Source organism: Stegostoma tigrinum, chromosome 36 (genome assembly GCF_030684315.1).
Source record: "Stegostoma tigrinum isolate sSteTig4 chromosome 36, sSteTig4.hap1, whole genome shotgun sequence".
Taxonomy (NCBI): Eukaryota; Metazoa; Chordata; class Chondrichthyes; order Orectolobiformes; family Stegostomatidae; genus Stegostoma; species Stegostoma tigrinum.
The window spans coordinates 2,879,171-2,903,101 of NC_081389.1; the positions used below are offsets into that span (position 1 = coordinate 2,879,171).

Sequence of the window (23,931 nt, forward strand, 5' to 3'; positions counted from 1 at the left end):
CCATCTTCGGTCCGCCTCCCCCTCTCTCCCTATTTATTCCAGAACCCTCTCCCCATCCCCCTCTCTGATGAAGGGTCTAGGCCCAAAACGTCAGCTTTTGTGCTCCTGAGATGCTGCTGGGCCTGCTGTGTTCATCCAGCTTCACATTTTATTATCTTGGATTCTCCAGCATCTGCAGTTCCCATTATCCCTGTCCCTGTCTACTTGTGATTCGTCTGTCTCATTTAAAGAAAAACCACTCTGGGAGAACTCAAAAGCTATTTATCAAGTGCCTGTCTGAAGGAGACATTTCAGTACTGCTATGACAACACCCGTCTGCAAGAGAAAAAGCATGAAACACCTCTCTTAGACACCTACTACATCAGAAGACTAAAAGAGTTGTCTGCGTGCTACCTTTGTGTATGCAATTTATACTTTTAATCACATAACACAATATCCCTCCTATTTTAGCACAAGTGCAGGCACAATTCACAAATCTGTTTTATACTTCTCAAATGTTCAATTCTCCTGGTTTAAAACAATTCTCTGTTCCTGAAAGCTTTTGAAAAAAACGTTAATCTCAGAACTATCACTCAGTGATTTATTTTTCCCCCAAGGGATTAGTCCTTTGGCACAAGGTAGTTTATTCTTCCTGCCTCTTTTCAATTCCTCACGAATTTGATATTTTCAACCTGTGTGCAAGTTCCTACCCACATAACTAAATGGTGAACTGCCATGTCTTCTCACTTATTGCTGTCCTTCTTCTGAATCTGGGTAGAAGGATAGACTAACCTGAGAATTTCAGGGATATCTTAGAAGCTCTTCCTCACCTGAAGCTGATATCCATGGCCATTTCGTCCAAGTAGAAGTGTTGATTAGTTATTCAATAAAACTCAACTTTCTTGATTAGTTATTCGATAAATCTCAACTTTCTTTCATCTGACATCCTCAACACTTTTACAGAAAAAAACATAAAAACTAAGAACAGGATTGGGTGACAAAGTGTGGAGCTGGATGAACACAGCAGGCCAAGCAGCATCTTAGGAGCACAAAAGCTGATGTTTTGGGCCTAGACCCTTGATCAGAAAAAGGGTCTCGCAGGAGTAGATAATTTAGCCCCTCGAGCCTGCTCCACCATTTGACATGATCATAGCTGACCTCATCTTGTCTTCAAGTCCACTTTCCTGCCCTTTCTCCATAACTCTTCAACTAAATTAGACCTCTGTCTCCTTCTTAAACTTACTCAATATCTCAGCATTCACCACATTCTGAGGAAGGGTCACCGGACCCAAAACGTTAACTCTGTTTTCTCCTCCACAGATGCTGCCAGACCTGCTGAGCTTTTCCAGCCACTCTGTTTTTGTTCACCGCACTCTTGGTGGTCAATTCCACAGCTTTATGACCCTTTAAGAGAAGTAATTTCTCCTCAATTCTACATGTGTTATCCTAAAACTATGACCGCTGATTCCATACCGTTCCACATGAGGAAACATTCTTTCCACAGCTACTTTGTCAGTATTCTTTAGGATCTTATATATCTCAACTGGATTTCCTCTCATGCTTCTGAACTCTAAACTGCTCAATCTCTCCTCCATAAGGTAAGCCCCTCATCGCTGGAATCAATCTAGTGAACTTCTTCTTAACTGCCTCCAAATCAACTACATTCCTCCTTAAGAAAGTGGACCAAATCGTAAATAATACTCCAGCTGTAGTCTGACTAATACCTTGTACAACTGCAAAATACTTCCCTGCTTTGATTCTTTACTTCTGTAGCAATAAATGTGGGGACTATGGAGATTAAATGACTATTTACTCTTAACACACGGCTGCCGCCATGATCTCCAAGTGTAAACACCTGGCTCCTTCAAGTGAAATAAACTGGCCGCTATCTAATACCTAAATCAGCCTGACGTCTTGCCAGACCAGTTGGGTTCTGAAGGTGAATCATGCCGGACTCAAAACATTAACAGTGTTTCTCTCTGTACATGAGAAACATCATAGGGATAGGATAAGTCATTCATGAGGTAAGTTTGGTAAGATATTCTGAGAAAACTTGATAAGGCCTTCTGGGGAAAAAAAGGAGCCCACCAAAATATTAGACAGAAATTGTGGTTTGCTAAAAACCATAAGATTCAACCTGAAGTCTCTGACATCTGAAGGAAGTAACAATTATAGAAGTTTATGAATGATAATGGCATCTAAGTGGAGAAGAAGCTAAATTAACAGGCAAGCTGACTACAATGTTATTTTTTTCCTACTCAAAAATCATTATAAATTGGTAAAGACTTAGTAATGCTGTCACATTATTGAGGAGTCTTGATTAAGATTTGAATGTGCTTAGTGAAATGGCACAATTATGTCAAATGGAATATAATGTGGAAAAAGTTGAGGTTATTCTGCTTTGGTAGGAGCAGCAGATATGCAAAATATTCCTTAAACCGTAAAAGTTTGGGACATGTAGATATACAAAGGGACCTCCATTTGTATCCTATCTGATTCTTGAGCATTTCAATATTTTGCTCAGCTCACAGCCACTCTAACTTACTTGTTTTATAATGTCAGGCGTAGTGAAGCACTGCCAATCTGTTGTCCCAGTTTTCTACATAAGTACTCTTTGTGCAGCAGCTCCTCAAATTAGGAGATCCTTTTTTTATTGCTTCTGTACTTGTGAAATCACATCCTGCACTATCGTTGACTTTTTTATATGCTCCAAGTTTTTGTTAGCTCTTTTTCTTTTTCATGATCCTGAATACCTCATTGTATACTCAAGTCTCTTGTAGATCCCCTGTGCCACCTCAGCATTGAGCCTTCCTTACAGTAAGTTTCGTTATCATCCTCTCTAATTCATAGTTGGTCTGATCCATCTCAAAATAAGAAGTTAACTTTTTTTAAATGCAAAAAAAAATTATTTAACATCAGTGGATTTTGTTGTTTTTCAGATATTGATGAATGTGTTCAGAATGGTCAAATCTGTAAACATGGTCGTTGTGTGAATACGGAAGGCAGTTTCCAGTGTATTTGTAATGCTGGGTTTCAGCTGACACCGGATGGGAAAAATTGCATGGGTATGTAGCACATTTGGATATAATATAATCATATCAATGAAAAGGATGGAGCATTCACATGTGAACTTTTAGATTTTTACTCCTGTTAGTATTGTTTGCATTTTTAAAGCTTATCTTTGGAGGCATAATAAATGAAGGGATGTTTGATAAATTATCTGTTAAAATGTTTGTCGGTTGGTGACGTTTAGATAAAAGTAAATGCAGTGGTATAAAAATGGGTTTAATATTCATGCAAGATAACAAAGTGTGAAGCTGGATGAACACAGCAGGCCAAGCAGCACCTCAGGAGCACAAAAGCATGCAATTTATCCCTGTAAAATTCTATTTCAGACCAGGATGAATGTTCCCAGAAAAACATGTGTATGAATGGAATGTGCATCAATGAAGATGGCAGCTTCAAGTGCATCTGTAAACCTGGCTTTGAATTAGCTTCTCATGGGCGTGTATGCATTGGTAAGTTTGTTAATATAAATTCTGAATTTTAAGATGTTAGTAGACACGCAATGGTTAGAGCTTGGAAGGAGGCCATTCAGCCCTGTGCCAGTTCTGTGCAAGAACACCTCACCCAGTAGCTGTCATCATCATTAGAGGACAGAAAATAGGCATTTAGCTCATTGAGTTCATATTGCTTACCTGCAACACAATCCAACTAGTCTGATTTCCATTTTCTGTCTCCATAGCCCTGCAAATGTATTCAAAGAACAAAGAAAATTACAGCACAGGAACAGGCCCTTCGGCCCTCCAAGGCTGCGCCGATCGAGATCCTGTCTAAACCTGTCATCTATTTTCTAAGGGTCTATATCCCTTGGCTCCCTGCCCATCCATATACCTCTCCAGATACATCTTAAAAGACACTAACATGTCTGCGTCTACCAACCCAGCTGGCAATGCATTTCAGGCACTCACCACCCTCTGCGTAAAGAACTTTCCACGCATATCTCCCATAAACTTTTCCCCTCTCACTTTGAACTCATGACCCCTAGTAATTGAGTCCCCCACATTGTGAAAAAGCTTCTTGCTATCCACCTTGTCTGTACCTCTCATGATTTCGTAGACCTCAATCAGGTCCCCCCTCAATCTCTGTCTTTCTAATGAAAATATTCCAAATCTACTCAAGTTCTCTTCGTAGCTAGTGCCCTCCATACCAGGCAACATCCTGGTGAACATCCTCTGCACCTTTTTCAAAGCATCCACATCCTTTTGATAATATGGCAACCATATGCAGAACTGTATGCAGTACTCTAAATGTGGCCGAACCAAAGTCTTATACAACTGCAACATGACCTGCCAACTCTTGTACTCAATACCCCGTTCGATGAAGGAAAGCATGCCGTATGCCGCCTTGACCATTCTATTGACCTGCATAGCCACCTTCAGGGAACAATGAGCGTGAACACCCAGATCTCTCTGTACATCAATTTTCCCCAGGAATTCGCCATTTACCGTACAGTTCGCTCTTGAATTAGATCTTCCAAAATGTATCACCTCGCATTTGCCCAGATTGAACTCCATCTGCCATTTTTCGACCTAACTCTCCAATCTAGCTATATTCTACTGTAATCTCTGACAGTCCCTGTCACTATCTGCTACTCCACCAATCTTCTTGAAGGTCGAGTCGGCATAAGGAGGGAGGAAGTGTTGGGTATCCTAAAAGGCATTAAGGTGGACTAGTCCCCAGGTCCAGATGGGCTCTATCCCAGGTTATCGAGGGAAGTGAGAGGGGAAATAGCCGGAGCCTTAATAGATATTTTTGCAGCATCCTTAAACAAGTGCCGATACAATTTCTGTTGAAATAATTTGTCATCTCTTGCTAGCTAATAAAGAAATTACCACTTGCTGTGTAAATTAATTCACACTGCCTGCATGATCAGAACATCTGCTCTTTGCCTTATCTGCCCATTCTATTCTATTCTATGCCACATCTGGTCTCCCCTCAATCTCCTTTCAAGGAGGGCAAGACCAGCTTCTTCACATAACCTTGCAATTAAGATCCTTTATCTCTGGACAATTTCTGATAAATCTCATATTCATCTTAAAGGACCTCACATCTTTCCCAAAATGTGGTAACCAGATCAGGACGTAATACTCTAGATCTGGTCTAACCAGAGCTTTATTCAATATTTCTTCCCCACTTTTTGTACTCAATTTCCCTATTTTTGAATCCCAGAATATCTATATTTTGTCTGACTGGCCTCTCAAGATGCCCTGCCCAAATAAAATTCTGTGCAGATGAACTCTCATGCCCCTCTATCCCTGTACACTGTCTAGAACTGTGCCATTATGTCTGTGTTGTTTTTCCTCTATCTTCTGCTAAAATGCCTCACTTCACACTTATCTGCATTAAATTCCATTTGCCACTTGTCAGCCAACTCTGTTGACTACCTCTGATAATAAAATGTGAGGCTGAATGAACACAGCAGGCCCAGCAGCATCTCAGGAGCACAAAAGCTGATGTTTCGGGCCTAGACCCTTCATCAGAGAGGGGGATGGGGTGAGGGTTCTGGAATAAATAGGGAGAGAGGGGGAGGCGGACCGAAGATGGAGAGAAAAGAAGATAGGTGGAGAGGAGAGTATAGGTGGGGAGGTGGGGAGGGGATAGGTCAGTCCAGAGAAGACAGACAGGTCAAGGAGGTGGGATGAGGTTAGTAGGTAGGAGATGGAGGTGCGGCTTGGGGTGGGAGGAAGGGATGGGTGAGAGGAAGAACAGGTTAGGGAGGCAGAGACAGGTTGGACTGGTTTTGGGATGCAGTGGGTGGAGGGGAAGAGCTGGGCTGGTTGTGTGGTGCAGTGGGGGGAGGGGACAAACTGGGCTGGTTTTTGGATGCGGTGGGGGAAGGGGAGATAGATTCTATACATCTGACAGACCAAATAATCACCAGGTAGACAAAGTAGATGCCATCAAGCAAAGCACTTGCTGTAAATCATTTAAGTGTAATGAAGAACTAATGGTGGGTGAACAAGGGTTCAGAAGCTGACACTAAACATGACCTGAAGGCTATCTGTCAAGCTCTGTGATCTGCCTATGGCTCCAAACCAACTACAATAGCAGATGACAGTCAACTCCTAACAATGAGATTCAGCTTTGTTTGACAGAGCACTTTAATAATTCCCTGAACTAATCATCCCCAGTATGTGATGACACCTTTGAATCAATCCTGCTACAGCACATTCTAGATGAAATTGATCTGGCAAGAATCAACGGCAAAGTCAGTAAGAATAAAAATAAACTTGACAGCATTCTACCTGAAGTATTCAAGTGTGAAGGAGCTCTCCATGGTTATAAAGCTCTGGAGCCTTTTTTGCTTAAACTTGGAATCAGGCGGTGTGGCTTAAGTTAACAATGATGTTTCCATTCTCATTTGTAAGACACAAAGGGAAGGGAATAAAGTCCATCTTTGACAATTATCGTAGTATTTCACTTCTCTCCACAGCAGAAAATAAGCTTTCAGGGTAGTCCTCACCTGAATTGTCACTCACTTTACAGACTTGATGTGCCCAGAATGACATTGTGTAATTTTTCTGGTGCACAAGGAATAGTCACTATGATCTTTGCAGTATAACAAATTTAAGAATGGTTCCACAAACAGAGCAAGTACCAGTGCTTTGTGTTTAGCGACCTCATGATGGCCTTTGGAAGGTACTGTACAGAAATAACTGATCTGAAAGGTAATCAGGACCAATCTATTTCATAACTGCTTGATGGTCAGTGTGATGATTTTCCTGACAACACTGGCATCAGGAAAGGCTGTGTAGTGGCTCTAGTTTTGTTTGACATCGATTTCCCATGCTGTTGTATTCATTTAAAGACCCTGATGTAGGAGTACACTTTTGTGTAATTGGCAACCTCTTCAATCTTCAAAGGCTGACACAAAGATCACAAAATTTACTAAGTGAACGCTTGTTTGCCGTGATTGTTAATCAATTCCATGGATCATCAATTATTTGTTGACTGCTTTACCCAAGTTTGAGAATGCTTCAACCTTGTGATATTTCTGAAAACAACAGAGACCTTGTACCAACCTTCCCTGGCCACAAACTCTGAGACCTCATTAGCCACAATCTGCTAAATACCCCTCAGCTCAATACAGAGGTTCTGCTTTTTTGGGAGCATTCTCTCTAAAAACACCATCTTGTGGGATGATGAATTTGTCCATTGCCTGGCAAAGCAATATCCTCATTTAGCTGGCTCACCCACAGTCTTAGAGTATGAAGCTGTTTCAAGTCTACCAAACAAGGGTTGTCTAAACACTTTTTTATGGCTGTAAGACATAGACGACCACTAGTGCCTGAAAGTGATATGTACGTTCTACTTTTGCTGCTAAGGATCTGGCTACACCATCAAATGGCAGGACAAAACTCCTAACACCAAACTTGTCTGAAAATACTACCTGTATGACAAGAATGTGTAAATTTGACCCCCTTTTGGCCACTTTCCATCTCGTGCGTTGACAGATTGCACTGCAGTGGTTAAGTCTATGTTGAGCATTGCCTAGTTTGACTTGGGCACCCCACCATGTCATGGCTCCGTTACACATTTGCAGCAGAGCAAGATCTTTAGATAAGAAAATCCAGGAGCATTTAAGTTAGACCCTTCCAAGCAGGAGGATAAAGCAGCACTAGATAGATTCAGATGGAGGAATTGCTATCATCAAATGATCTCCATATTTGGGGACAGAATCAAGTCATGGCTGAACAAACGTGCAGGCTACAAATCAATTGACTTAATTCACCCATTCAGCAGTGACCTCATATGTAACATTTGTAATTGAAACTGAAGGTCAGTACTGGATTTAATACCATTAAGACAATTGAGTATTTTGTTCCCCATGCTGAATGCAAATTTGTCAAACTGATGGGAGAACCCATAAAATTTATGGGTTTTACATATTTATTTTATATATGCAATACCTCCGCACACGTGTCTATGTTTGTCATTACCTTCCTTAAGACGATGAAGAACATATTTCAATTGTGGAAACTTATCCTAATGTTAGCATGAATACTAGATTTCTATTTGCTGAATTTTGTGTAAACTAATTGTAAACTAATCTTTAAGGAAATGTTGCTCTGTGCGAGGGTATGGAATGAGCAGAGGGTTTACAGATTGTACTAGTAATGAGTTCAAGTATAGATATCTTAACATTCAGGATGCCAGACTTATGATTCATTTAAGCTTATTGACTGGAATGCATTTTCCATGATTTTTATTTTGCCTTGATAAGTGCATATTCTGTTTTTTTAATAGACATTGATGAGTGCCACACACCAGGAATTTGTATGAATGGACGATGTGTGAACACAGATGGCTCATACCGGTGTGAATGTCCTCCTGGCCTAGCTATCGGAATTGATGGACGAGTTTGTGTTGGTAAGAAAATCAGTTTGAAATATATGCAATGAACAAAGGTTTTGAAAAGCATGCATAAATTATTTTAAAAAGCATTGAAAGTATCTTATACTGTTCAACCGCACTTCACTTAAGCATAGAGAAATCTGCAATGATTATGTTTCCCTGGTCAAGTTATTTCACATTTCAAATTCTGTGCTTCCATTTTCCTTGCAAGAGGTTAACCTTATTCTGTAGAATCTAAACTGGTTTACCTTCTAATGTAATTTCATTTGATGTATGTGACATCAAATGTGAGATAGTATTAGTTATACAATATTATTATCTGTAGTTAATAAAGGCTTGGTTAATATAATCATAGAGTTATATGGAAGAGCATGGAAACAAACTGTTCAGTCCACTTAGTACCAGTTGACCAGATATTCTAAGTTGATTCAATCCCATTGCTAGTATTTGGTGTATATCACTCTAAATACCTTCCTATTCATGTACCCATCCAGATGCCTTTTAAATGTTGTAATTGAGTCTGCCTTCACCACCTCTTCTGGCAGCTTGTTCCATACAAGCACCACCCTGCTTGAAAAACTTGCCCTCTCAGTTCCCCTTTTAATCTTTCCTCTCTCATCTTAAGCCTATGCCCTTTAGTTTTAGATTCCCCTACCCTGGGGAAAAAAAACCTTAGTTATTCATCCTATTCATGCCCCTCCTGATTTTATAAACCTCTGTAAGGTCACCCCAGCCTCTGCACTCCTAGGAGAAAAGCCCCAATCTAATCAGTCTGTCCCTATAGCTCAAACACCCCAAACCCAGAAATATCCTTGTAATCGCCGATATTCTTGAAAGGTTCTTCTGAACTGTTTTGAGTTTAACATCTTTCCCACAGCAGGAAGACTAGGACTGAACACAATATTCTAAAAGTGGCCTCACCAATGTCCTATACAGCCAAAACATAGAACAGTACAGCACAGTACAGGCCCTTCATGACATTCCAACACCTATACTCAATGTACTGAACAACGAAGGCAAACGTGCAAAATGCCTATTTCATCATCCAGTCTACCTGCGATTCTATTTTCAAGGAACAATTAACCTGCAACCCTAGGTTTTTTTTAGCAGCATTCCCCACGGCCCTACTGTTAACTGTATAAGTCCTGTCCTGATTTGCCTTATCAAAATGCAACAGCTCATACTTATCTAAATTAAACTCCATAAGCCATTTTCCGGCCCATTGGCCCACGTGGTCAAGGCCCTGTTGAAACTCTGAAATAACCTTCCTCACTGTCTGCTACACCACCAATTTTGGTGTCATCTGCAAACTTACTAACCACACGTCCTATATTCACACCATTGACAAAAAGCAGTTGACTCAGCACCAATGCTTGAGGCACACTGCTGGCCAAAGGTCTTCAGACTGAAAAACAACCTTTACCACAATCTTCTGTCTCCTACCTTCAAGCCAGCTTTGTGTCCAATTGGCTAGCCTCGCAAACCAGTCTGCAATGCAGAACCTTGATGACAATGTCTCTTCTATGTCTTCATCAAACCTCTTTGTCACCTCTTCAAAAAAACTCAATCAAGTTAGTGAATCATGATTTCCCATGCACAAAGCCATGTTGACTATTCCTATTCGGTCCTTGCCTTTCCAAATTCATGTAAATCCTGTCCCTTAGAATACCCTTCAACAACTTGCCCACCACGGATGTCACGCTCACTGGTCTATAGTTCCCTGCCTTTTCCTTACTACCCTTCTTGAGTAATGGCACTAAATTAGTCAGGTCTTTTGGGAATAGAGAAAATGCAGGCATCAGTTTTTTTTTTGTGTGTCCAGGACTTCAGAAAGATGCAGTGGCGGTTCTGAAGGACATTTCACACATGTCAGTCGATTGGACAGTTTCAACATGTAATCAGCTCAGAACTTTTGAAACCCATTACTAGTCTTTGAAGAGCCATTTAGTAGACTCAGTGAATTGTAAATAACTATTACCAAAAATAAAGGCAAGACATTAGTATATCCCGATAATTAGGGACATATTGATGCCCGGAGGCTATTCCTTTATGCCGGATTACAGCTAGGGTAATGGCGGAAAAGTTAAGTGTTTTTCTCTTTTTATAGACTGCTAGTTGACATGCAGTCTCTCAGGGTTCCAATGTTTTCTGAAGTGTTCTGGGAAGTCATTAGCAGTTTGGGTATGAAACAAAGTCAACTGCCCATCATCTGCTTTGGAAAGGTACCGTCAGACTTTCAAAACTATGATTGGGATAAAGGATTAGATTTCTTCTTGCTACCAGAGATTCCCCAGATGAATCTACTGGATTTAGCTCATTTGAATTGGTTTGTGGTCATGAGTTCAGAAGTCCGTTAAAGTCGATTAGGGAGGAGTCGATAAATCAGAAAGATGAATGGTGTCTGTGTTTCTAAAAAAACTGACAAGAGCATGTAGGGTAATGCAGGAACATTTAAAAATTTCACAGGCAGAAATAAAAGAATGGGCAGATGAACTTCCAACTACTAGAATGTTTCAAGTGGGAGATGAATTATTGGTATTGTTGCTTTTAAAAGGTGAACCTCTGAAAGCAAGATTCAAAGGTCCATATGAAGTTGCTCGAAGAGTTTATAAAATGAATTATCTTAGATACTTCTGATTGTAGGAAGAAGAATTGGTTATGTCACACAAACATGCTAAAAAAAGTTATTGGAAGGATAAGAATGAGCAAGTGTATCAGGTCTAAAAGCAGTGGAAGATGATGGAGACAATGAACGTTGGATAAAATGAGAGGTAGACAGTTGTCAGAACGAACCACCTACAATTTAACTAGCTAACACAGAGATATTGGAAAAGTATGATACTGTTCTGATACTTAGAAAATGGATAATGGGATGATCTTGTAAGAATATTGAAAAAGTGTGAAGTATTTCGTAGCGATGTAGCTGGATGTACTACTTTAGCAAGACACGATGTGATGTAGGGAAGTCCAGACTGAGAAAACAACATTCTTATCAGTTGAGCCCAGAAAAGCATGCTCAGATGGAAACAGAAATTCAGAACATGCTAGGGAATTATTTGATTGAAACTAGTCACAGAAACTCGAATTCACCAATAGGGTTGGTTCCTAAACCTAATGGATCAACTAGACATTGCGCAGATCAGACAAAGATGTATGCATCATGAAAACAGATATGTACCCATTTCACAATTGGAAGACATTGTTCAATGGTTTGGGCAATACTTCATGCCTTTCTAAAATTGATCTATTGAAGTGGCGGCGGTGGGGTGGTGCTGGCAAGTGCCATTAATTATCAAGACCTAAAGAAATTTTAACTCTTATTACATCAGATCAATGTCGGATGATGCATTTGAGTTAAAGAAAAATGTACCCCAGCTGAGCACGGAAGACAATTTGAAGACATGCTTAAGCATTATGATTGACTGGCTTTGTGATCGATTGAGCCATAAACAAATTGACGAAAGCAAGAGTGATTAACGAGGGACATTTTGTTGGATAATGACTTTGACTTAGAACCCCTACAGTGTGGAAACAGGCCCTTCAGCCCAACAAGTCCACACTGAGGCCCTCTGAGCATCCTACCCAGACCCATCCCCTATAGTCCACCTCATCTACACATTCCTGAAAACTTTGGGCGATGTAGCATGGTCAGTCTATCCAACCTGCACATCTTTGGACCGTGGGAGGAAACCTGAGCACCCAGAGGAAACCCACACAGACATGGGGAGAACGTGCAAACTCCACACAGACAGTCACCCAAGGGTGGAATTGAACCCGAGCCCCTGGTGCTGTGAGGCAGCAGTGCTAACCACTGGGCCACTGTGCTGCCCTAAGGTAGGTGTTTCCAAAGAAAGCAAAAGTAAGGGCTTTAGTAGAATTCCCTGTTCCTGAAACTAAATGGGAAATCAAGTGTATTTTAGGAATGTGTGGATTTTACTGGAAATTTTTGCATAATTTCAGTATGATAGCTTTGCCTTTAACAGATTTGTTAAAGGAACAAGCAAAGGTGGCGTGGTCAGTAGAATTCTAAAAGTGTTTGAGAAGCTGAAGGCATTCTTAATAAATAAACCAGTGTTGACCATCTCTGATTTTCCTAGACCTTTCAAAATGGCAGTTGATACTAGTGATTTGCGAGTGGGTGCTACCTTGTTACAGGATCATGAGTCAGGAATAGAGAATAGGGCACCTCTCTAAGAGACTAAACCAGTAACATAAGAAGTACTGTACTGTGGAGAAAGAGACTTTGGAATTATTGTTAAATCTTTAACACTTCAAAATTTACATCTGATATGGAATCAAGGAAACGCCATCATTGTAAATATTTAACGTTGAGATAGACAGATGTTTGGTCCCATGGAATCAGGGGATATGGGGAGCAAGTGGGAAAGTGGAATTGATGCTCAGATGAACATAATCATCATAAATGGCTCAACTGGCCATATGTTCATTTTCTATTTTTACTTCCCATTTTAAATAAAAGCACTGCAAGAAGTAAAATTCAGTCTACAAGCTGGTTCAGTGAGGATTGTAACTTCCTGCACTCCAAGGACTCCTTGAAGTTGACATTTTGCACCTCCAAGTCCCCAACTGTTCTTCCTGCATCAAGCATCAATCTCCAAAGGTGAAGTAGGAGTGAAAATAAGGGAAACCTCTGCCTTTTACCGAGAACAAAAAAGATAGTGTGGTTGTTGGAGTTCAGTCGTGTTCAGCTTGAGGACCTCACAGCAGGATTTCCTCAGGAATGTGACAAAGGTCCAGGTTCATCAACGATTGTCCCTTCATAACAAAATCAAAAACCAGGAAGTTTGCTTTTGATTGCATAAAATTCAGGACCATTCATAACTCCTCAGACGCTGAAGTAGCCAGTGTTCAAATGCAGCAACACCTGAAAGAAAAATAGAAATTGTTAGCAAAACTCCTGCAGCATCTGTGGAAAGGGAGCAGAGTTAACATTTCAGGTCCAGTGACTCTTTAGAACTGATAATACTGAGGAAAAGATAAAGATGGGGTGGGAGAAAGAGGTGGAGAGAAGGAGATAGAGAGCAGCTGTTACATAGACAAAGGGATGGATAATGATGAGCCAGGGAGAAAGAAAAGCTGATAATTGGGACCATTAGTAGGAAATGGATTGGTGGTGTTTAAAGCAGCCCATACCGTGATAGACACAAGGGTTTGGGGGGTGAGTAAAGGACATGAGGCAAGATGTTCACACTGCAAAATTAAGTTTGAGTCCAGATGGCTACAGGTTCCCTAAGTAGAAAATGAGATGCTGCTCTTCCAGCTTGCATTGACCCTCACTGGAGTACTACAGCAGGCCCGAAATTTCAGCTGGTTGTGTTGAAGTGGTAGGAAGCTCAGGATCATTTTTGTGGACAGGACGTAGGTACTCTGCAAAGTGGTCACCCAGTCTGCGTTTTGTGTCCCCAATGTAGAGGAGACCGCATACAACTTGAACTGTCCTCAAGTTTGGCGGGATAAGTGTCAAATAACGTGTGCTGTGCAGTGACCGATTCTGACAAGAGAAATTCTAACCATTGCACTTTGTTGTTCAGTTGCATTTACCATTGTTGAATGCTGAATATCAACCTCCTAGTGTTGTTGTTAACCAGGAAATGAGCTAAATAAAAGCAGCCATTGCAATGATTGTTAGGTGGACCTTATGGAATGAGAGTTCCCTGATTGAACTGTTAAACTGGTCCAATTAGAAAACCATGACTGACATGTAAACAAGAGAGTTGCAGGTTCTGTTAACTCAGAGCATGCTGGATCAGTGTCAAGGGTTCCCCACATGTAAATAAAGGGTGACTTAGTGACAGGATACTGGCCTTGATGGAGATATTTCAATGGCGGAGAGAAAAGCACAATCCTGAAGAAATTGATTCGCAGCAGTTATCTTTGAGCTAAAGCAAATGTTTCTGGAATCATGCTGTTTTACTGGGAATTTTGACTGCTTCAATCCTGCCATTGAAGACCAGATGTAGTATGTGAAAAGAATACATTATATTTTTTCAGGCAAATGATGTTGATGCTGATGAAAAATGGGTAATTCTGCTAGCTCATGGATCTGGGGATTTGTTGGTCATTAGGAGCCTGACAATTCCTGAGGCAGCACATTCTAAAACCTTTCAAGAGTTGATGGATCTAGTTAAGGAATATTATGACCCCAAGCCTCCTGTAATACTGAGATGCTATTAGTATTATTTGGCAATTTGAGAAACGGGAGAATGCATATTGGGAGTTTTGACTAGGTTAAGATGACTAGCAGAGGCATGTGACTTTGGTTTAATCCTTAATGAGATGCTGAGATACCATTTGGGATTAATGATGGAACCTAGCAAAACTGCCCACTAGCTGAAGCCCAACTGGACTTCAGACAGGCACTGCAACTGGCAGTGTCATTGGAAAATGTTGCAAGAGTAACATATGAGTTGCAGGGTGTTGCGATGGAAGTGGACCCCCATGCCAGTCTAACTGAGTTTGGGAAACACCGCTTGAGTGAAGCTAATTGCATAGCCTCACTCAGGACATATAAACAGAGGAATTCTAGGTCAACCCACAGCAAAACCCCCAAAAAAGCCAAGCATCAGCCAAACTGTTAATATTTTCTTCAGGATCCAGGCCAGCAATCCATTGTAGTTGCTGCCAGTTTGTGCACTCAAGACAGCAAACAAACCCCCATTAGACCTAAGTTGAGTATGAGAACGCGAAGGATGGTATCAGGAGAGTGCAGACGCTGGGACGTCCACTTACATCTGGTTTGGAACAATTTTAATTGCTTAACAATATCCAAATCAGAACCAAAATAAACAACAAAAACAAACTTGCTGGAAAAGCTCAGCCATTCTGGCAGCATTTGTTCGGCACTTCTGACGAAGGGTCACTGGACCTGAAATATTACCTCTGTTTTTTTCTTTCACAGATCCTGCCAGACCTGCTGAGCTTTTCGAGCAACTTTGTTTTTGTTCCTGAGTTATAGCATCTGCAGTTCTCTCGATTTCAATCAAAATAAACACCTGGTTAAATGGTCACCCAGTTCTAATGGAGGCCAATACCAGCGCAACTATTTCAATGGTCGCAGAACTATTTTTTGTCAAATTCACTCTGGACTCCAATCCTTTAGCTTGTGCAAGACTTCACCTCGACTGAGAAACGATGCTGTGGAACCTTGACGGGTAAACTTTGGTTTCAATCTTGAATGAGAAGAAAATGGTTCAGTTACCACTGTTGTAAAAGACTTCGACCCAAGCTTGATTGAGCGAAATTGGTTGAGAAAGATTCATCTAGATTGGCTCAACATTTTTCAGTTAAAATATGGCTGCCGAGTGAAGGTCTAGTCAAATACCCTGAAGTTTCTCGTGAAGATCTAGGGACTATCAAAGGAACCAAGGCCATCTTGCATGTTGACCCGGAAGCAATTCCATGATTCTGCAAGGCCCGCCCAGTGCTATCTGCCTTCCAGGCAAAAAGCAGAGGCAGAAATCAGAAGGCTGGAAAGCAAAAGAATCATCAAACAAATACAGTTTGTGGAATGGGCAGCTCCAGTTGTACCAATTGTGAAGCCCGATCGGTTGGCTTGACTTTGTGGGTATTTTAAACAAATGGTAAACTGCTTTTCACAGGTGGATAAATAGCCAACTCCCTGCGTGGAAGATTCGTATGCAAAGCTGGCAGGGGTCTGTAGTTCACGAAGCTGGGCATGAACCATGCGTATTTGCAGTTGTGATTAGATAAGGATTCCCAGAAATATGTTACAATTAATACCCATGTTCTAATAATCAGTCGCTGAAGGTAAGCATTCAGGTGCAGCAGGCAGTAAAGAAGGCAAATGGTATGCTGGCCTTTTTTGCGAGAGGTTTCGCGTACAGAAGCAAGCATGTGTTGTTGCAGCTGTACAGGGCCTTGGTGAAACCACACCTGGAATATTGTGTGCAAGTTTTTTATTCTTTTCTGAGGAAGGATATGCTTCCTCTCGAAGGAGTGCAACAAAGGTTTACCAGGCTGATTCCAGGGATGGCGGATCTGACTTATGAGGAGAGATTGACTAGTTTGGGATTGTTTTCACTGGAGTTCAGATGAATGAGGGGCGATCTCGTAGAAACTTATAAAATTCTAACACGACTGGACAGGGTAGATGCAAGGAGGATTTTCCAATGGTGGGTGTGTCCAGAACCAGGGGTCACAGTATGAGGATTCAGTTAGACAATTTAGGACTGAGATAAGGAGACACTTCTTCACCCAAAGAGTGGTGAGGCTGTGGAATTCATTAGCACAGGAAGTAGTTGATGCCAAATAATTGAATATATTCAAAAGGCAACTATATATAGCACTTGGGGTTGAATGGGATCAAAGATTATGGGGAGAAAGCAGGATTAGGCTATTGAGTTGGATGATCAGCCACAAGTGTGGTGAATGGCCTCTTCCTGCTCCTATCGTCTATGTTTCTATGTTTACCAGCAGGAAATTTGAGTATTTCCTATAATTGAAAGGTATTCGTTAAATAAGGACAACTCCCTGCTATCCATCATGAAGTGACTTGGCAGAAAGAGCAGTCCAAACTCTGAAGACAGACTTAAGAAACAGTTTCACTAGTTCCGGTTCCTATTTGATTATAGGACCAACCCTCATGCAATTACTGAGAAAGCTCCAGCAGAGTTGCTAATGGGGAGAAGACACCACACCAGGATAAATCAAATCTTCCTGGACCAGTTGGAGGGGGAGGTGTAGTGTGTGTTGGGGGCCAGTATGTGGTTTAATGTGAAGCAGTATCAGGAATGCCAGTGCTGGATAAGTGACTCCGCTAAGCAAAAGAGACAGTTTGCTTCAGTGAATAGCTTTTGTCCTAGGATGGTGACGGCGAGCACGAGGGGGCATAGCTTTAAATTGAGGGGTGAAAGATATAGGACAGATGTCAGAGGTAGTTTCTTTACTCAGACAGTAGTAAGGGAATGAAATGCTTTGCCTACAACAGTAGTAGATTCGCCAACTTTAGGTACATTTAACTCGTCATTGGATAAGCATATGGACGTACATGGAATAGTGTAGGTTAGATGGGCTCGAAATCGGTATGACAGGTTGGCACAACATCGAGGGCCGAAGGGCCTGTACTGTGCTGTAATGTTCTATGTTCTATGAATGAACTTTGGTGTCGGAACTGCAGAAATGGTCTTGCATGACTAAGAGGCTTGGTCAACGCAAGGTTAGGTCCAGTGATGTGTAAAGTTTAGGTGGGTACAGTGGTCCTGAACAAGTATGTGGACCATATGAAAACTGCAAACCCACACATGGTACAGGAGCAAAACATGCCCAGTTCGTCAATGGACTTTGCAACTCTTCCATGTCCTGTTGGTTTTCCCTCTCTTTAAATGTTAAAATATCTCGGACTTTAAATAATGGCAGATGTTGCCACCTTGATGCCTTTGCAGCCTGAAGAGAATAAATTTCTTCAGAGATGCTCCTGGCTCAAGAGGCATGCTATTGTACGTTACACACAGCCCATATCAGAGGCTGAGTTGGAGAAACTTGACCAGTAGGAGGAGCTACAAAAGAACCGGCGCCTGTCCTTGGACTCTGAAGGGAAGAAATGTAGTGAGTGTCATGAGGTCAGCCAGGTGGACCTCATAGAATCTGAGTTTCCAATTGGGGCCGTTAATCTGGTTAAATCAGGGAGCCCTGGCTGAAAGAATGTCAGAGGTTCTCTGTTCACTCTGAGAGCTAGCACTGACAGAGCTGCATTAGTGTCAAAGGCTCTCCACATGTAAATGGAGAACTAGCTGCCGTTGTTGCCCAGATTAATTGCTTGTTTCATTACTGCTATTGCTTTTTTAAACAGCAGTAGTTATTTTTTCTGAAAGGATGACATATCACCTGAAATATCTCAACTTTACTACCATTGATGTGGACTGACCTATTGAGTATTTAATTATTTTACACTTCTATGTACATGACAATTGTTTGCTCTCTGGGGCCTAAATCCATCTGTATGAAACTTCAGTGTTTCCCCTTCATGCATGTACCCCAGTCTCAATGTTTCTAAGACATTGGAGTGCAAGCACCTTAATTCTGATTATTGCAACATGGATGAGACCTGCCCTGCCTCACTTCTAGTGACAGCACAATGCCATTAGGAATCTCAGTTCCCAGTAATCCTTGTCTGGCCTCCATCGAAGGCTTGAAAATCACCTTTGTGTCTTAATCAGAATTTCTTTCTGGACTTTTGAAACTATAATGTTCCCTTTCTACATTTAATCATTCCTCCGTATTTTAATTTGCCTTATTTTCTCCAGTTTGTTTTTTTGAATGTGTTTTACTTTGTGTTATAACTTTGCTGTCACTAAATTATTACTATTATACTGTTTATGTTGATATCCAGATACTCATATGAGAAGCACCTGCTATGGTGGCTACAAGAGAGGCCAGTGTGATCGCCCATTACCAGGAGCCTTCACCAAATCTCACTGTTGCTGTGCCAATACTGATCATGCCTTTGGAGAACCATGTCAACCTTGTCCAGCAATTAATTCTGGTGAGTACTTTTCTGTGTAGAACTGCTGTAAAATAAACTTCATTAATCTTAATATGTTGAACGGTAATTGGTCAGACAAAATATAAAAGCCTGAAAAGAATTTAAAAATTCAAAGGAAAGAAAAACCACTGCAACATCTTGATTTGCAAAGGATTTGTTATTATCACTTACTTATTCCTCAAACACATGCAGTTACATTTTAAAACTGTGGAAAAGTACATTTCTCCTCTGTGCATTATTTCAGCATTATCCAACAGGTGTCATTAAATATAAAGTAAACAAAATAATTTAATTGAAACATTGATGTCAATTTGGGAGTGGGTGGGAGGAAGGTGGGGGATTGGCATGAGTCGCACCATAAATGCATAATACAGTTCTAAAAATATTTTGTTCTGGACCGTTAACAAAAAGCCTTCAGAGAGCCAAAGTAATACACCTGTCTTGACTTGGAGTTTGCAGAAATTCATTGTGCTGCTCAGGAATGCACAATAGCAAAAATGGGTTTGTACAGAAATTTTTGAAATCTCGTGCAGTCATAATTTTTATTGTCTTGTGGTGCAATGCCATGAAGCCTTTTGACAGTCATGTCCAAGTTCAAGGTACTAAGGTCTGCATTCAATCTCCAGCAGTGGTAGGACTGTTCATATACAACTCCCACATACTTTTTTTTGAGTAACTGCAGATCCTCTCCAGTGTTGCTGAGGAGTACGTACTTACGACATCCAAAAGACATGTCTTGTAAAAAGCAACTTTCACTTTGGTATTCCCACTTCAGGATAACCAACAGCTAAGTGCTCATCTCCTAATTTATGTGTCCACTAGTAACATTCTTCAAATGTTAGGCAGAAACCCAGCAGTCAAATCTGGCAAGTTTCAAGTCTAATAGGTCCATTATTTCTGACTTTCTTTCATACTAGGAGATTTGCAGTATTATTTAATCTGCATACTAGTGGAGGATTAATTGAAAAATTGAATAAAACTTGAAAACATTGTGACAAAATTATCGATACTTAATTTTTTTTGTTATAAGTGCCACCTATGTGGATGCATTGTTTTATGTTGTAATATTTTATGAGTCATTGGCCTTTTTGAGAAAAGATAATTGGTTGTTTGACAGTAATGTTGTGTTGATGTAGCCATTTTTCACTTGAGTTCAGTTCTTTTTCTGGTGCTTGTCTAATTCATATGACTGCTGTTTAAATGAGTTAGAATTTAAATACATTTAAACAGTTTTAGCCACATATCATACAGTTTGATGCAGATTTGTTCAACTGTGCACTGGAGGTAGTCCACAGAGAAGTTTTGGCAATCTCTCAAACTGTAGCATAGGTCATTTGCTTTCAGCTCATTTTACAGCAACTGATGAATCATTGTAAGGAACTTTGTAACAATGGAAAGTTGCACAAACAGTTGAAAACAGATAGATCATTCAGGACAATTGTGGTTGACTTGATTTATAATCTCAACTCCACATCCTTTTGTAGCCTGTTAACCTTTCATTACCTTGCTCAAGAAGAGTCATCTGCTTTTGCCTTAACATATTCAAGGACTCTGATTTCATTTGTATTACTCTAAAAGACAACCTCATTTAAACAGAATTCAAATCTGCACTTTAATATTGAGCTCTATTTCATTAAAGACAAACTGCATGAAACTCACCCCACAGATTTCTAGCTCCCCATATTTATATAACCAATGTAACCTAATTAAGTCTTAATTAATATATCCATCATCTGTTCTGTCGTTTCATTAGGTCTCAGGCATTCTTTCAGACCATATTAAATGATGGGATTCCCATATAAAAAAAAAATTTTGTAATAATTAAAAGTATGGTTTTGCATTGAGTTTAAAAATTGGCAGGTAATATTGCAGCTTTATAGAACCCCTTAGTTAGGCCACAGTTGGAATATTGTGTTCAATTCTGCTCACCAGAAGGATGTGGTGGCTTTGGAGAGGGTACAGAAAAGATTTACCAGGGCATTGCCTGGTATGGAGAGTATTAACTATGAGGAGAGGTTGGAGAAACTTGGGTTGTTCTCATTGGAAAGACAGAGGTTGAAGGGCGGCCTGATAGAAGTCTACAAGATTAGATTAAATTAGATTCCCTACAGTGCGGAAACAGGCCCTTCATCCCAACAAGTCCACACCGTCCCTTGAAGCATCCAACCCAGACACATCCCCTTATAACCCACACACCCCTGAACACTATGGGCAATTTAACGTAACCGATCCACCTGGCCTACACATTTTTGGATTGTGGGAGGAAACCGGAGCACCCAGAGGAAACCCACGCAGACACCGGGGAGAATGTGCAAACTCCACACAGACAGTCGCCCGAGGCTGGAATCGAACTCAGGTCCCTGGTACTGTGAGGCTGCAGTGCTAACCACTGAGCCACCATACCGCCCTAATTATGAAGGGCATGGACAGTCAGAAGCTGTTTCCCAAGGTGGAAGTGTAAGTTACCAGGGGCTATGGGTTTGAGCTGCGAGGGGCAAGGTTTAAAGGTGACGTACAAGGCAAGTTTTTTTTTACACAGAGGGTGGTGGGTGCCTGGAACTCGCTGCCGCGGGAGTTAGAGGAAGCAGATACTATAGTGACTTTTAAAGGGTGTCTTGACAAATACATGAATAGGATGCGAACAGAGGGATATGGTCCCCGGAAGGGTAGGGGGGTTAGCTGTGACTGGCAGCATGTCACTGCAGGTTTGGAGGGTCAAAGGGCCTGTTTCTGTACTGTAATTTTTCTTGTTGTTCTTTGTTGTTGTAGTAAACATAGAAACATAGGAGATAGGAACAGGAGGAGGCTATTTGGCCCTTGGAGCCTGCTCCACCATTCTTCACAATCATGGCTGATCATCCAACTCAACAGCCTAATCCTGCTTTCTCCCCATAACATTTGATCCCATTTGCCCCTCAAGTGATATACTTAGTTGCCTCTTGAATACGTTCAATGCTTTGGCATCAACTACTTCCTGTCGTAATGAATTCCACAGGCTCGCTGCTCTTTGGGTGAAGACACATCTTCTCATTTCCATCCTAAATCGTCGATCCCAAATCCTCATACTGTCAGCCCTGGTACCATCGGGAACGTCCTCCTAGCATCTACCCTACCCACTCCTGTTAGAATTTTATAAATCTCTATGAGATCCCCCTCATTCATCTGAACTCTAGCAAAACAATCCCAATCCAGTCAACCTCTCCTCGTATGTAAGACCCGCTATCCCCGGAATCAATTCCAAGCATCCTATGGCCAGTATGTCCAATAGTTTTCGAACCTGCTGTTTTCTTTGTACACAACCAGATAGCTGACTGCTGTAGCCACACATTTCAGTTGGGACACCTCTATCTCCGCCATTTGTTTTAATACCACAATATCAATTCTTAGTAATTTTCATTCACACATTTTGTTTGAGTATATGTTATCCAAAAGTGACTTATTATCAATGTGGCACTCAATGAGTACTGCTGCTGAATCCCTTTTTAGAATTTCTTCCAAGAAACCATGAAAAATGCCATATTTAACCACCTCACCAAGAATGAGAGACTCCACTGCTAAGGTACTTTTTATTGCTGTTATCATTTTTTAGCTTCCCAAGTTAAAGAGTAATATTTACTTCTCTTTCTCACTAGGAAACTATAAATCTTCCTGCATTCATAAAGTCTTTACAAAATTTGCATAGGTTTCATCAAAGTGAACAAGTTTAATGTTCCTGATGCCTCCCAGTGATGGGGATTTTGAAACATGATGCTGCATTTTTAACTTAAATATTTTGTTTGCCCAAACAATAATTTCCACCTTGGGATTTTTCATAGTTGTTCTCAAGTCTAATATTGCAGTGCTGACTCCTGACCTTGTTTGGGTGCCTGGCTAATTAAGTTAGACTTTGCAGTACCCCCATCTTATTTTTGAAAGCTGCTTAATCTTTTTGTCAGGCCCTACTTTGACTAGTAAGAGTGGGGCAGATATTTTCCAAAGAAGATTGCTGCTGCAAGTGACATCTGATCCATTCTGCCTGATTTCCAATATTGTATACTTAAAAAGCCCCAGAAGTCTGACTTATAATTTTGCATTCAACCTTAAGACCATTTATGATAGTGCTTTCAAATACTTCTCGCACCTGAGAAGAAGAAAAATCAACATGCATGATAAAAATATCTGAAAGCTTCCCCTTATGATGACAGTAAAACATGGCAAGATCTACATTTAACTCAGTTTTACTAAGACAGATTTTACTGAGAACTACAAGACTCTGGAGGCATTGTCAAACATACATACATTTATTTAACTTGCAGAGTGCCCCCACTACATTTGGTGCCCTTTTGAAGGACGACGAACCATTTTCCCATTAAACGTATAATGCTGCAGAAATTCAGCTTTAATATTATTTGATCTACACACCCTGTTGCTAACAAAGCTTATTTTTTCCCCTATTAACATTGAATCTAAGCGTCTGTGTTGATCCCCAGTTCTTTTTTTTTTCAGAATATTATGTCATTAGCCTTACTTTAGCTTTCTAAGTCCCATCAAGGGACACCCTTTCTACACACATCCTCCTATGTGATTTGTCCTCTATCTGGTACCTGTGTGGCATACCCCAGATTCTCTCGAACTTTGTAGTTCTTCATATTTTATTAACTTGTCTTCTAGTTTGTTCATGCCCACTAAAATTCCCCGATCACATTGGTGGTATTCCTGATTTGTTTTACATTGCTGTTGTTATTAAACTATGCCCTCTGTCTTGCCTCTGTTACTTTCTGGACTGCTATTGTTTGACCTCCTCCCCCTATTAATAGATTTCTTTCAACGGTTCATGATTTTCTTTCCTAGGTGCTTGTTTGCTCCTGGACCCACCCTTCAAACTTGCATCTTCTTGCCTTCCTACTTTGTATTTCATGTTCCTAATCCATGAGCCTAATCTCCTGCCCCTCAACAGTACATTCATTAGACTTTTATATTTTTTCAGTGGCCTTCCATGCTCTACTTGTAATAATCACATTTCACATTGACTA

General features: G+C 40.7%; 1 protein-coding gene across 1 annotated transcript in view; it reads left to right on the forward strand.

Annotated features, from left to right (window-relative positions):
* Positions 1-23,931, forward strand: part of LOC125446730 (fibrillin-1-like) — a 570,259-nt gene that overhangs the window by 228,938 nt on the left and 317,390 nt on the right. Inside the window, exons 13-16 of the mRNA XM_048520489.2 lie at positions 2,919-3,044; positions 3,375-3,497; positions 8,290-8,412; positions 18,767-18,919. Coding sequence (XP_048376446.1) covers positions 2,919-3,044; positions 3,375-3,497; positions 8,290-8,412; positions 18,767-18,919 — 525 coding nt within the window. The remainder of the gene's footprint in view (positions 1-2,918; positions 3,045-3,374; positions 3,498-8,289; positions 8,413-18,766; positions 18,920-23,931) is intronic.